Here is a 12,270-nt window from a genome sequence, read left to right on the forward strand (position 1 = left end):
CTGTAACGCTACGCTCAAATAAAAACATGAAAATTATTTGCTGTGTCTTCTCTCTTTTGTGTTGGTTCCATTTTACATTTTAATGCTACTTTTTTTTAGTGGACATAAGAACCTTATGTAATGACCACACCTGCTGGAAGATTATAGTGGATACTGTAGAATAAACCTATCCCTCCTGGTCTGGAATATGCTTTAGTAAAGCCACCTAATGACTTCATCATATTGTATATTATGTGTAATGTCTTATATTGATCTCTGGTAGGCGCCAGAAATGGATCATGTCTAATCCTAGATTTAATTACAGTTTTAATGGATTGCATTATTTATCGTAAACGTCTCACAAATATAAACTGTGCTTTGAAACTTCTAAGCTGGAGTCGTGGAGTAGGCCTATATCGAGTCTCTTTCTGCACTGCTGTCCCTTATGTCCACCAGAAGAGGGCAGAACTATTGTGAAAACCAACAGTTTCAGACACTTTTCACTTTGTGAAAGGAAGTAAAGAACAAAAAAAGCATATTAGCATTACGGCATATGTGCTTGCCAATGTATAATATATACAGTGCGAACCATTTACAAACCCACGAGATGTTCAAAGTAGGAAGTGTGTGAGAAAGCTCAATCGGAGTGTGTTCTGGCCCATAATGCTGTTGGCTGGTGAGATATTAACGAACAAGGAATGTGTCTCAAAATCATAAAATACCTTGTTTATGCGCTGCACTTCCCTGTAAAAAGAAAAAATAGCATATGATGTATCAGAGCATATAGAGGACAGTAAAGAATTCATTAAGGGTTGTTGTGTAAGTCTGTCTGTCTGTGTGTGTGTGTGTCTGTGTGTGTACTACTTGTTTGTTCAATCAGTGCCTCATACAAACCGGTAGTGCAGGAAGAGCTGGTCTTTAAAACCTGTTTTCCAACTGTGCCTACACTCACATGCTGTCTGAATGGAGAACAAGGGAGAAGTTAATTGTTCAAAAAGTACCAATTAGAAAACATTGCATGCTGTGAAAAGAAAAACACTTTAAAATAATCATTTGATTAACGTGTAGCATCCATTTGGGCCATGTCAAATTTGAGGAACTATAAGGAATATGCTTAATAATAACGAAAAAATATATAAAGTGTATTTTTTAAATAAAAAAAGCTTAATAATTATTTTAGATTACAATTAAATGCATTATTGTGAGGCACAGGATGTGATGTGTGCTCTCATACTGTTGAGACATTTAGAATAAATTACAAAAATGGGAAAAAAAATAAACAATATAACAATGTATATAATAATTACAAATATACATTATTATTTTGTCAGTTATTCAATTGATGTGATTTCTGTGTTTGAGAGTAAAAGTTTAGTGATTACTGTTGGGGAATTACAGTGAGTACAATCCAAAAATGACATTAAAATGGAACAAAATAAATATATAAAAATTTTAATTAAATACAATTTCTAAAATAATATTCAAATGTACACTGTAAAAAAAAATCTGTCGTTTTTACAAAATAATTTTGGCAGCTGTGGTTACCAGAATAATTTTGTAAAAAATACAGAAAAACTGTAAACACATTTACGGCCAAAAACTGTATAAAACTGTAATGTCAGTTTACAGTTTTTGACTGTAAATTATACATTGATTTGTTATTTTTACTTCTAGAAAATATAAAATTAACAGCATTTTACTGTAAAATTACATGAAATGTCTGGTTAGATATTTTACAGTTTTTCCCTGTATATAGTACGGGAACTTACTGTTAACCTATTAACAGTTTTTTTCCCGTAGCGTTTTTACAAAATTTTACTGTTAAAATTACATTTATTTTTTACAGTGTATATTATTTTGACAGTTATTGAATTGATGTGATTTCTGTGTTTGAGAGTAAAAGTTTAGTGATTACTGTTGGGGAATTACAGTGAGTACAATCCAAAAATGACATTAAAATGGAACAAAATAAATATATACAAATTTTAATTAAATACAATTTCTAAAATAATATTCAAATGTACACTGTAAAAAAAAATCTGTCGTTTTTACAAAATAATTTTGGCAGCTGTGGTTACCAGAATAATTTTGTAAAAAATACAGAAAAACTGTAAACACATTTACGGCCAAAAACTGTATAAAACTGTAATGTCAGTTTACAGTTTTTGACTGTAAATTATACATTGATTTGTTATTTTTACTTCTAGAAAATATAAAATGAACAGCATTTTACTGTAAAATTACATGAAATGTCTGGTTAGATATTTTACAGTTTTTCCCTGTATATAGTACGGGAACTTACTGTTAACCTATTAACAGTTTTTTTCCCGTAGCGTTTTTACAAAATTTTACTGTTAAAATTACATTTATTTTTTACAGTGTATATTATTTTGACAGTTATCGAATTGCTGTGGTTTTTGTTTCAGAGTGATGTGTGATTTGTGAGGCATTTAGAATTTATAGAATTCAAATGAATACATTACAAAAAGGAAATCAAAATGGAAAAACAAATAAAAATAATAATAAAATATGATTTTATTTTGTCTGAGAGTGTGCTCTAAACACTTTCTTGTCTCGGAGGTCTGAAGCCATCTGAACTGAGGCACAAAGTGTTCTTTGTGAGACTGTGAGTCCAGAGCCATCAAAGAAACACTGATAAACTAGTGGACGATACTCGGACACAATGCCAGCCTTGACTTACACACAATGAGACCCTCACTCCAAGATAACATTATTATCGATACAGCAAAGCCCGGATGTGTGTATGTGTTTGTTCAGGGACAGGGAGAGAGAGAGAGAGAGCGCGAGAGCACATACATCTATCACAATATCGTCGGTGTTTTCAGTGTAGGCTGTGAGGACTGTCGCTTACTGAGGGAAATTCATCTGTTTATGACGGTCAGGAGTTCACAATCAAGGCTTTATGACTTGTTTACATGTTTGAAATAAATCAGTGCACGGGCTTCGGAATTACAAGGTCGACGTCACCTTGATCAGACCCAATCAGCGTTCAGCATCGTTCACCTGTCCGCGTAAACAGGTAACAAACCTCGAGACGGCATTCCTGCGTGCTCGAGCCTTTTCATATTTACAAACCTTTTAACCTCGCCTGTATTCTGGGAGCTTTTCAACTCAAACTATTGATTGTATTACAATTTTTGTTTAAATCAGAGTGCTAGCTTTGAACTGACGTAGCCTATACCGAAGGATTTATAGCAGAAGTCTATAAACTTTTCCGCAACAAACGGAAATGGACTACTTGGTAATTTTTTCGTTTGCTCTACACTGAATGTAATACTTGGAACTTTTCGGATTAAAAAGTAAAGAAGAGAGAGAGAGAGAGAGAGAGAAAAGAAACGTCTGTCAAATTTCTGTCAAACTTGGACAAGCCGAAGTGAAGGGAGCATCATCTCTTCCCCGCTTCTTTGGCCATGAATATTTAACTGTCTGCTCAGACTGACGGACTGACCTCACATTGGGAATATTCTGAGGATGAGGATGATGAAGATGAATGCTGCTCTGCTGCAGATGCTCGCGCTGTGTCTCGCGCTCCGTTCACCTGCGCGCGCTCAGACAGAGGAAGGTAAACATGAAGGTAGGCTAAATCTGTTTTTACTGTATGCGCAATGCACCTGGAAAGACATAAGAGAATAGCATAAACATTTGCATTTTAATATTTAGGATGCTAATGCATTATGCATTTGCTACTTGTTTTATTAAAGTGACACTTTGCATAAATTTCATGCAAGTGTAATAGTAATAATAAAGTGTAATTTGCATACAAATATTGTAAAATTTAATAATTTAAAAGGAGTTTTTACAAACAGCTCCACAAATTTGTAACAAAATGTGTTCAAACCCATATGTGCTTACACAATATACATCCCAAAATAGTGATGTTGCTGTCCGTAGCTAATGCATTCAGAAAACCTGTTTCTGCACCATTGTGTCTAAGCGAGATATGTTTGTTTTTCTTAGGCTGTGAGTGTAAAAGGAGAGATTCGTTCCTGTACTAAATCAGTGCTCAGTTCAAATAACAAGTGACTCAACCAGTAGATTTAGTTTAACCTGTTCCCTGACTCAACGGCTGTCTTCTGAAAAGAAGAAATCACAGAGGAGTTTGAACGTGTGATGCCAGCTGCATTTGCCTACTTCTTGTACTGAATCTCATTAACGTTCGCTAGAATATTGTCTAGTTTTTTGGTTTCGTCTACACAGAAGATCAACTGTGGCCCTATTCAAAGAGGATCCCAGTTTTCAAAATAGTGGTCAGTCGTAATGTATGTTTTTATTGTTAATTCCACCCAAATCTGAAATATTGGGTTGCATCAGTGGTTAAATACAGTATTTTGTAAATTGCGTACATTCACATAATTTGTACTTGCTAATGAGGAATTATCAAATGCAGGAAGTATCCATGAAGAAAATACTAGACAACACAAGGAAAACAATCTGTTTTGGCTCATACACAGAGACAGAGTGAGATGTGATTTGATGCACTGGTTGATCTTTGGCCTGTGCAGTAGTGTTGACTAAGAAGGGTGGAGCACAATGGCATGAACAACAACAGGTGTGTAGTCCAGGTGATCTGGCAACAGGTGAAACTACTGGACAGAGTCACATAATCCCACGTCATGACCAATCTGATTTGACTGCGACCCCCTGAATAGAATCCCTTTACAAATCATGCATTTCTTTATTTCTGTCACGACAATGAGTTTTAGCATGGTAATGTGCAAGACAATGTTAATGTGTTTGATCTTGGTGGAATAGATCTGCTGTGCTGCTGCGGCAGAACCAGTACCAAGATTTGCTACTGCCAGTCCATCCAGAGACATGCTGCTGTGAGCATGTCAGAAATACTGCTGCTGCACATATAACACATATGAAATAACCCCCATATATAGCGTACATAAAAGTACCCCATTGCAGATCTATACAGGTGGAGCTGGGGGAGGTGGAGGGTTTCTGAAGTGTGCTGCAACTTCTACAGCAAACACTAGCCAAGTATTTAAATGTTTAGCAGCGAGCTCATTGGCTGCACACAGGGGCGGACTGGCCATCTGGACGTTCTGGAGAACGTTCGACGGCCGTCAGCTTGGCTGGTTCATCATCAAAGAAAAAGTGTCAAATTAAGTGACGTTGACGACCAACAAAAGGGGGCGCTAATGCAATTCAATCCCCTGCTGAAAGAAACAACAACAGTAGAAACCATCAATAGAATTTGTAATGCATTTACTGGTTATAATGGAAATTGTATTGGTTGTATTGGATCCTATTGGTCTCTACTGGTAATTGGTTGCCTATTATTGTTGTTAAATAATATTATTGTTAAAACCACTAAATCCTAATGGAACATGTCCCAAAACACACTACAGAAAACCATTATTTAATGGTTTTAATGATTAAAAGTTGATGGTTTGTAATGTTTGTAATGGCATTTGTTGTGGAAACCATTAGAATTTCTGTGATGGTTTCTATTGTTTTTTTCAGCAGGGCCACTATGGGTTTTGTGATGTTATTTGCCATAAATGCAATACATTGATTGCTGTAATATTGTGAGATAGCAGCGGTTGTTTGTAGTTGTGGTGGGCCTATTTGGGAGAAAATCCAGGGCCGTTCCGTCCCTGGCTGCACATGCAATTAAAACGACTTCAGTAATGATGTGATTCTATCAGATGAGTTAGAACCTATTGGCCTAGAGTTTCATGGTAGAACTTTGTATTTATGTAGTAAATAACTAAAACAGGGTGGGGGATTGCATCTAAATGAACATTAAATATACAGTAAATATTCAAAAATTCATAATTGATCTAATCTTGTATCACAGAAAACAAATGTTTTAAAATCTGAAGTAGTCCTTTCTGATCAGTAGTACTCTTTTCTCCGAATGTCAATTAAAGGGATACTTTAAAATGTTATTTTAAAAATGTTAACTGTGTAAGAATTTAACCTTTTTCCATGTAATCACAATAAATGTTACCTGGGGTTTTCAAGCTAAAAACAATGTATGGGTAATGTGTGGGTAAACAATGCATTAACTAATTAACAGTTAACTTATTGGAAAGTATTACCCAATATTTTGATAGCACCATAGTGTTTACAGTTTTCATAAATATAAACCTATGACTGACTTTCTTATAGCATATTAAGATGGGATATTTTTTTAAATAAATAAAATACAAAAACATAAATTATTTATTATATTTAATTTTATTTCATATTGCATGCACACATACTCACATACACAAACACATGTCTGATAAATCAAAATAATTCCTTCTCTTGCCCGGGGAACAGCAGTAACCTGTAACTTTTAATGGCTTTTAGGTGCAAAACAAAGTCATTAAGCTAGGTATGGTTTCTCTGTGTGTGCATGCCTGTGTGTTGTGTGTTAGCTGACCCTTTAATGACAATAAATGATTCAGACATTAATGTGTAGATTTATGTGTATTTATGCCTGTGAGTACCAATCAGTCAGGTTTGGATAATCTCTTTGTGACTGTGGCCAAGTTTCTGTTGTGTGCCGCTTTAGACCTCCCCTGGCTTTTGTTTCTCGTACCTGTGATGTGAACCTGATAGTTGAACCTAGCGTGTGTGAGTGTTTGTTTGAGTTTTGGCGGTTCTTACACTTGTTTTCGCGCTCTGGTTGAATGGGAGCATTGTATCATTGTCTGCACACTTGAGTGCACACACTGAGGGCCGTTCACATGAACACATTCATGCTTTTAGAACAGCAGAATATTAAAGTTTTTAAAAACATTCTTCTTTCAAAAGGATAGCTCACCAAAAAAATGAAAATTCTGTCATCATTTACTCACCCTCATGTCATTCTAAATATGTGACTGACTTTCTTCTGTTGAGCATAAAAGAAGATATTTTGAAGAATGTGGGTAACCAAACAGTATGAACAAATACTATGTAAGTCAAATGGGACCAGAAACTGTTATTATATTATATTATTATTAGTAAAATGTTTAATTTGACATTTTGATTGACATTATTGCTTTTTAAAAGTGTACGTCTGTGTATTAAGAAACATACTGTTCACTTTAAGAAAAATCTGTATAGACATATGGCCCAATCTGCTTTGTTAATAGGTGTTTACCTTGTGTTTTGTTTTAGGGTTGAAGGAAATGTCCGTAAATTTAACAGGAAATGTACTGGTAATATTCTGCCAGGACTTTTTAAATGAACTTTACAGATGTTACATAACACTCAGATGTTATGTTTCATATTGAAATCTCAGACTTTTAATTGCATGCTTTGTTGAGTTTGGTGTGATTATACTGGGGTCTTTTTCCTCAAGAGAATAATCTAAGCAGGTAAAAGCTGATGGTTTGAAGCCTTTTCTGACATTACTGGCCTTACCTGTCCCATTGTGAACCATAACACCCTAAAGTTCAACTCCAGATCTTATCGGTTCAGGTTCTCAGTACATGTATCTATAATATGGGAACTGTGTATGTGTTAAAGACAAGACTGTATTTGTTTAGCATGTATTTTGTACCAAGTGGAAAGAAAATTTAAGAAAATATACTAATTATCTCACTGTTCTGTGATTCTAAACTAAATAACTAAAACTAAAACTGAAACCATCATTACTTGAAACAAAATAAATAACTAAAATAACACTATATATATATATACAGTATATATATATATAACCATTATTTTATTACATTTTCAATTAGTTTAACTTGAAGTAGTAAAATAACTAAAACAAAATAAACTATACAATTTTTACACAAAAAAAGACACAAACAGACAACAAAATTAATAAAGCAAACTAAAATTAAAGTGAAAAATATAAAATAAAATCTAATTCAAAATACTAACAAAACCTATAAACATACAGTATATCAAAATACTAAAATAAGACTGCTGTGATCTGTGTTTGAGCGTTCCCTGCGTTTACCAAAGTTTGATAAGAACTAAAAGATTTCTAAATACAGCCTGGACCTACAAGAATTCTTTCTGAAAAGCACGATGTCTGATCGACACATCACACCTGTGTGGCTGGACTGAACACCTGCTTGTATTTCACAAGAGACATTTAGGCCCATTTGTTGGACTCTGTAACACTGTTAACAGTGTACAGTATGTACGTGTTATCAGTAAGTGCCTGTGTTTTACAGTTCTTTTGCATGAAATGAAGAGAAGCATTATGAGAGCAGAAACACTTCTATACCTGCCATTATGAATGTGTGATTCTTTAATCTCATATACTCTTTTTAACCTGCATTCTGATCCTAATGGGTCATAAATGGACCATATTCTCAGAAGAACTCTTGTTTCTTTGAGTTTTAATCTGTAAAGGCTCCTGCGGGCATTTCTGATCACCTCTAAGTATTAATGGGAATATTTTTTCCTAGACTCCCACCCTCAGTAATGGCTTGTTTTCACAAGGGCAAAATTTGAAATGCAAAATAGCTTCACCTCAAACTCCTTTAGTCCTCTATTACCTTTCATTTTGCGTTCCTGATGTCACTACATGAACAACAATGAAAGAAAAACAATCAACATATCATCAGCTGATGCTCAGTTGGAGATTTCTTTTGCATTAAATAGATCATAATGTGCAGTCAGTCGGCCATTATTGTAAATAATGACCCCTGTCAAGTTATTTTTTGATGATAATACACAATTGCTGGTCATTATCCTAGTAATTACAAAACTTCTTACGACATAAATATATAAATGGGCATGAAATATTAAATATTAGCTGAGATCGCGCAATTATTCCACTTAATTACAATGCTTCTTACCACATTAATATATAAATGGGCATTTAAAAAATAAATATTTGCTGAGATTGTGATATAATCAGATTATGCATCTTTTCAGATTTTATTTTGCATTGAATATGGCATAATGTGCATTCAGTCATTACTGTAAATAATGACCCCTGTTGAATTATTTTTTGCTTATATACAATTGCTGGTCATTATCCCACTAATTTTAACCACATATAAATAGGCATGAAATATTAAATATTAACAGAGGACACTGAGTAATATGATATATATGATATATTGTAGCAGTCATTATACAAAGATATTTGAACATTTTCTTTTCAATAGAAATGTATTATTCACTATTGTTCAAAAGTTTGACAGTTTAAGTAAAAGCTAAGTAAAAGTTTTTTAATTTAATTTAATATTTAAATTTAATTTAATTTAATTCAGCAAGGTTGCATTAAATTGATGAAAAGTGATTGTAAAGACATTTATATTGTTAAAAAAATTATATTTCAAATAATGTAGGCCTATCACGGTTTCCATAAAAATATTAAACAATATTTCTTGAGCAAATCAGCATATTAGAGTGATTTCTGAAGGACCATGTGACTGGAATAATGATGCTGAAAATTCAGCTTTGACATTTCAGGAATAAATTACATTTTAAAATATATTAAAACAGAACACAGTTATTTAAAATTGTAATAATATTTCACAATTTCACTATATTCTTGATCAAATAAATGCAGCTTTGGTGAACATAAGAGCATCTTTCAAAAACTTAAATTCCAAATGGTCGCGCATTTGTTTTTTGCTACAATTAATTATCTCTTTCTCTCTCTCTTTACAGTGTGTACAGGCACGCAGAACTCGCTGAGTGTGACAGGAAGCTCTGAGGTCCAGTACAAGCTCATGAAGGAGATGTACACGGGCTGCAAGATTGTCATAGGAAACCTGGAGATCACACAGATGGAGCACAACCGCAATTTGTCATTCCTACAGGTGAGGAAAATAGAGCAAGTTTGTAGGATCTAAAGATGCAACAAGAGATCAGGCCACTTCTGAATAAAGCATGCATAAGCCGTGCATGAGCTCACACCAGATTAATTTGTGTGGGCTCATGTCTGCGTCTGTATGTCTATTATGTTTCATTTGATGGACGTGTAACCCGACCCCTCTTTACAGAATATCCGTGAGGTAACGGGCTACATCCTCATCGCCATAAACCAATTCAGACGTTTACCGCTGGAACAGCTGCGAGTCATCCGAGGGACGTCTCTGTATGAAGATCGCTTCGCTCTCGCCATCCTCGTCAACTATCAGAAAGATGGAGTGTACGGACTAAAGGAGCTGGGCCTCACACACTTGACAGGTGCGCTCACACATACGTGACAGGTGACACATTCTCACCCACAGAAACACATACTGTCAAAACGCCCACAAATTTTCTATGGCAACAAGACTCTCTGGAGAGTGTGGTGTGGAAGAGTGAGTCAACGGACAGAAAAATATTTTTATGTGTGTGTGGTTTATTCAAGGAATTCACCCACAAATGAGCATTATCTCTTCATAAACCCAACTTGGACCGACACATACAGTGGGGCAAAAAAGTATTTAGTCAGCCACCAATTGTGCAAGTTCTCCCACTTAAAAAGATGAGAGAGGCCTGTAATTTTCATCATAGGTATACCTCAACTATGAGAGACAAAATGAGAAAAAAAATCCAGAAAATCACATTGTAGGATTTTTAAAGAATTTATTTGCAAATTATGGTCGAAAATAAGTATTTGGTCAATAACAAAATTTCATCTCAATACTTTGTTATATACACTTTGTTGGCAATGACAGAGGTCAAACATTTTCTGTAAGTCTTCACAAGGTTTTCACACACGGCTGCCTTATAGCTTGTAGAAAAATCCTATAGTATATTGTTCATCATGATAAATTCGAGGAGATTGACGTTAGATGGCTACAGTTAGGCTCGAGCATGTCCCAACCTGCTTCAGCAAACACGACACTTCTAATGTGAAGTACAATCCATGTTGTCTTTCCATTGTGTGTCTCTGAGTGTGTGAATCAATGAACATGTTTGTAATTTTTTCCATTGCCCTTCCTTTAGCCTCTTACTAATTTCATTGTGACTCAATGTGTGGAATCAATATGAATGTTACTTCTTGTAAAATCTGAGCACAGTATATACTGTATCTTTATTAGTAATGTTTGATTATTCATAGCAATTACCTAACAATCACCTAACAAAACCATAGCAAACATTCACAACACCCTTGTTTTGTGGCATCGACTTTAAAATTTTCTCCAGGAAAAATCCTAGAAAAAAATATTTGTAACTTTCATTTATTCTAGATTCATTACATGCAAAGTAAAACATTTAAAAAGTTTTTTTTTCTGATGATTAGAGCTTACAACTCACGAAAGTCAAAAATATTAGAATATTTCCTAAGATCAATCAAAAAAAAGATGTGCAAAACAGAAACGTTAAAGATCTTTAAAGTATGTTGATTTATGCACTCAATACTTGGTCGGGGCTCCTTTAGGACAAATGACAGCATCAGTGTGGCACTGCTGAGGTACTATTGAGCCTTCAGCTCGTCTTTTTCTCATCTTTCTCTTGAAAATATCCCATAGACTCCATATGGAGTTCAGGTCAGGCATGTTGGCTGGCCAATCAAGCACAGTAATATCATGGTCAGCAAACCCCTTGGAAGTGGTTTTGGCACTGTGGGCAGGTGCTAAAGTCCTGCTGGAAAAGAAAATCAGCATCTCCATAAAGCTTGTCAGCAGATGGAAGCAGAAAGTGCTCCAAAATCTCCTGGTAGATGGCTGCATTGACTTTGGACTTGATAAAACACAATGGACCAACACCAGCAGACGTCACGGCACCCCAAATAATCACTGACTTCAGAAACTTCACACTGGACTTCAAGCAGCTTGGATTTTGTGTCTCTCCAGTCTTCCTGCAGACTCCAGACCTTGATTTCAAAATGAAATGCAAAATTTACTTTTATCTGAAAAGAGGACTTTGGACCACTGAGCAACAGTCCAGTTCTTTTTCTCCTTAGCCCAGGTAAGATGCTTCTGACGTTGTTTCTGTTTCAGAAGTGGCTTGGTAACTCTTTTCCTGAAGACGTCTGAGCGTGGTGACTCTTGATGCACTGACTCCAGCTTCAGTCCACTCCTTGTGAAGCTCTCTCAAGTGTTTGAATCTGCTTTGTTTGACAGTATTCTCAAGCTTGCGGTCATCCCTGTTGCTTGTGCACCTTTTCCTACCCAATTTCTTCCTTCCAGTCAATTTTGCATTTAATATGCTTTGATACAGCACTCTGTGAACAGCCACCCCGTTCAGTAATGACCTTTTGTGACTTACCCTCTTTGTGGAGGGTGTCAATGATCGTCTTCTGAACCATTGCCAAGTCAGCAGTCTTCCCCATTATTGTGGTTTCAAAGAACAAGAGATACCCGGAATTTATTCTGTAGGGATGGTCATTTAATGAAACTCAAATCTAAATATTCTAATATTTTGAGATACTGG

At 35.2% G+C, this 12,270-nt stretch overlaps 1 protein-coding gene across 1 annotated transcript in view; it reads left to right on the top strand.

Moving 5' to 3' along the window:
* Nucleotides 1-2,815: 2,815 nt before the first annotated feature.
* erbb3a (erb-b2 receptor tyrosine kinase 3a) overlaps nt 2,816-12,270 on the top strand; it is a 30,472-nt gene continuing 21,017 nt past the window's right edge. The window contains exons 1-3 of the mRNA XM_016266960.1: nt 2,816-3,574; nt 9,571-9,722; nt 9,906-10,092. Of these exons, the coding sequence (XP_016122446.1) occupies nt 3,472-3,574; nt 9,571-9,722; nt 9,906-10,092 (442 nt within the window). The 5' untranslated portion in view covers nt 2,816-3,471. The remainder of the gene's footprint in view (nt 3,575-9,570; nt 9,723-9,905; nt 10,093-12,270) is intronic.

Source organism: Sinocyclocheilus grahami, unplaced genomic scaffold (assembly GCF_001515645.1).
Source record: "Sinocyclocheilus grahami isolate Dianchi unplaced genomic scaffold, SAMN03320097.WGS_v1.1 scaffold34.1, whole genome shotgun sequence".
Taxonomy (NCBI): Eukaryota; Metazoa; Chordata; class Actinopteri; order Cypriniformes; family Cyprinidae; genus Sinocyclocheilus; species Sinocyclocheilus grahami.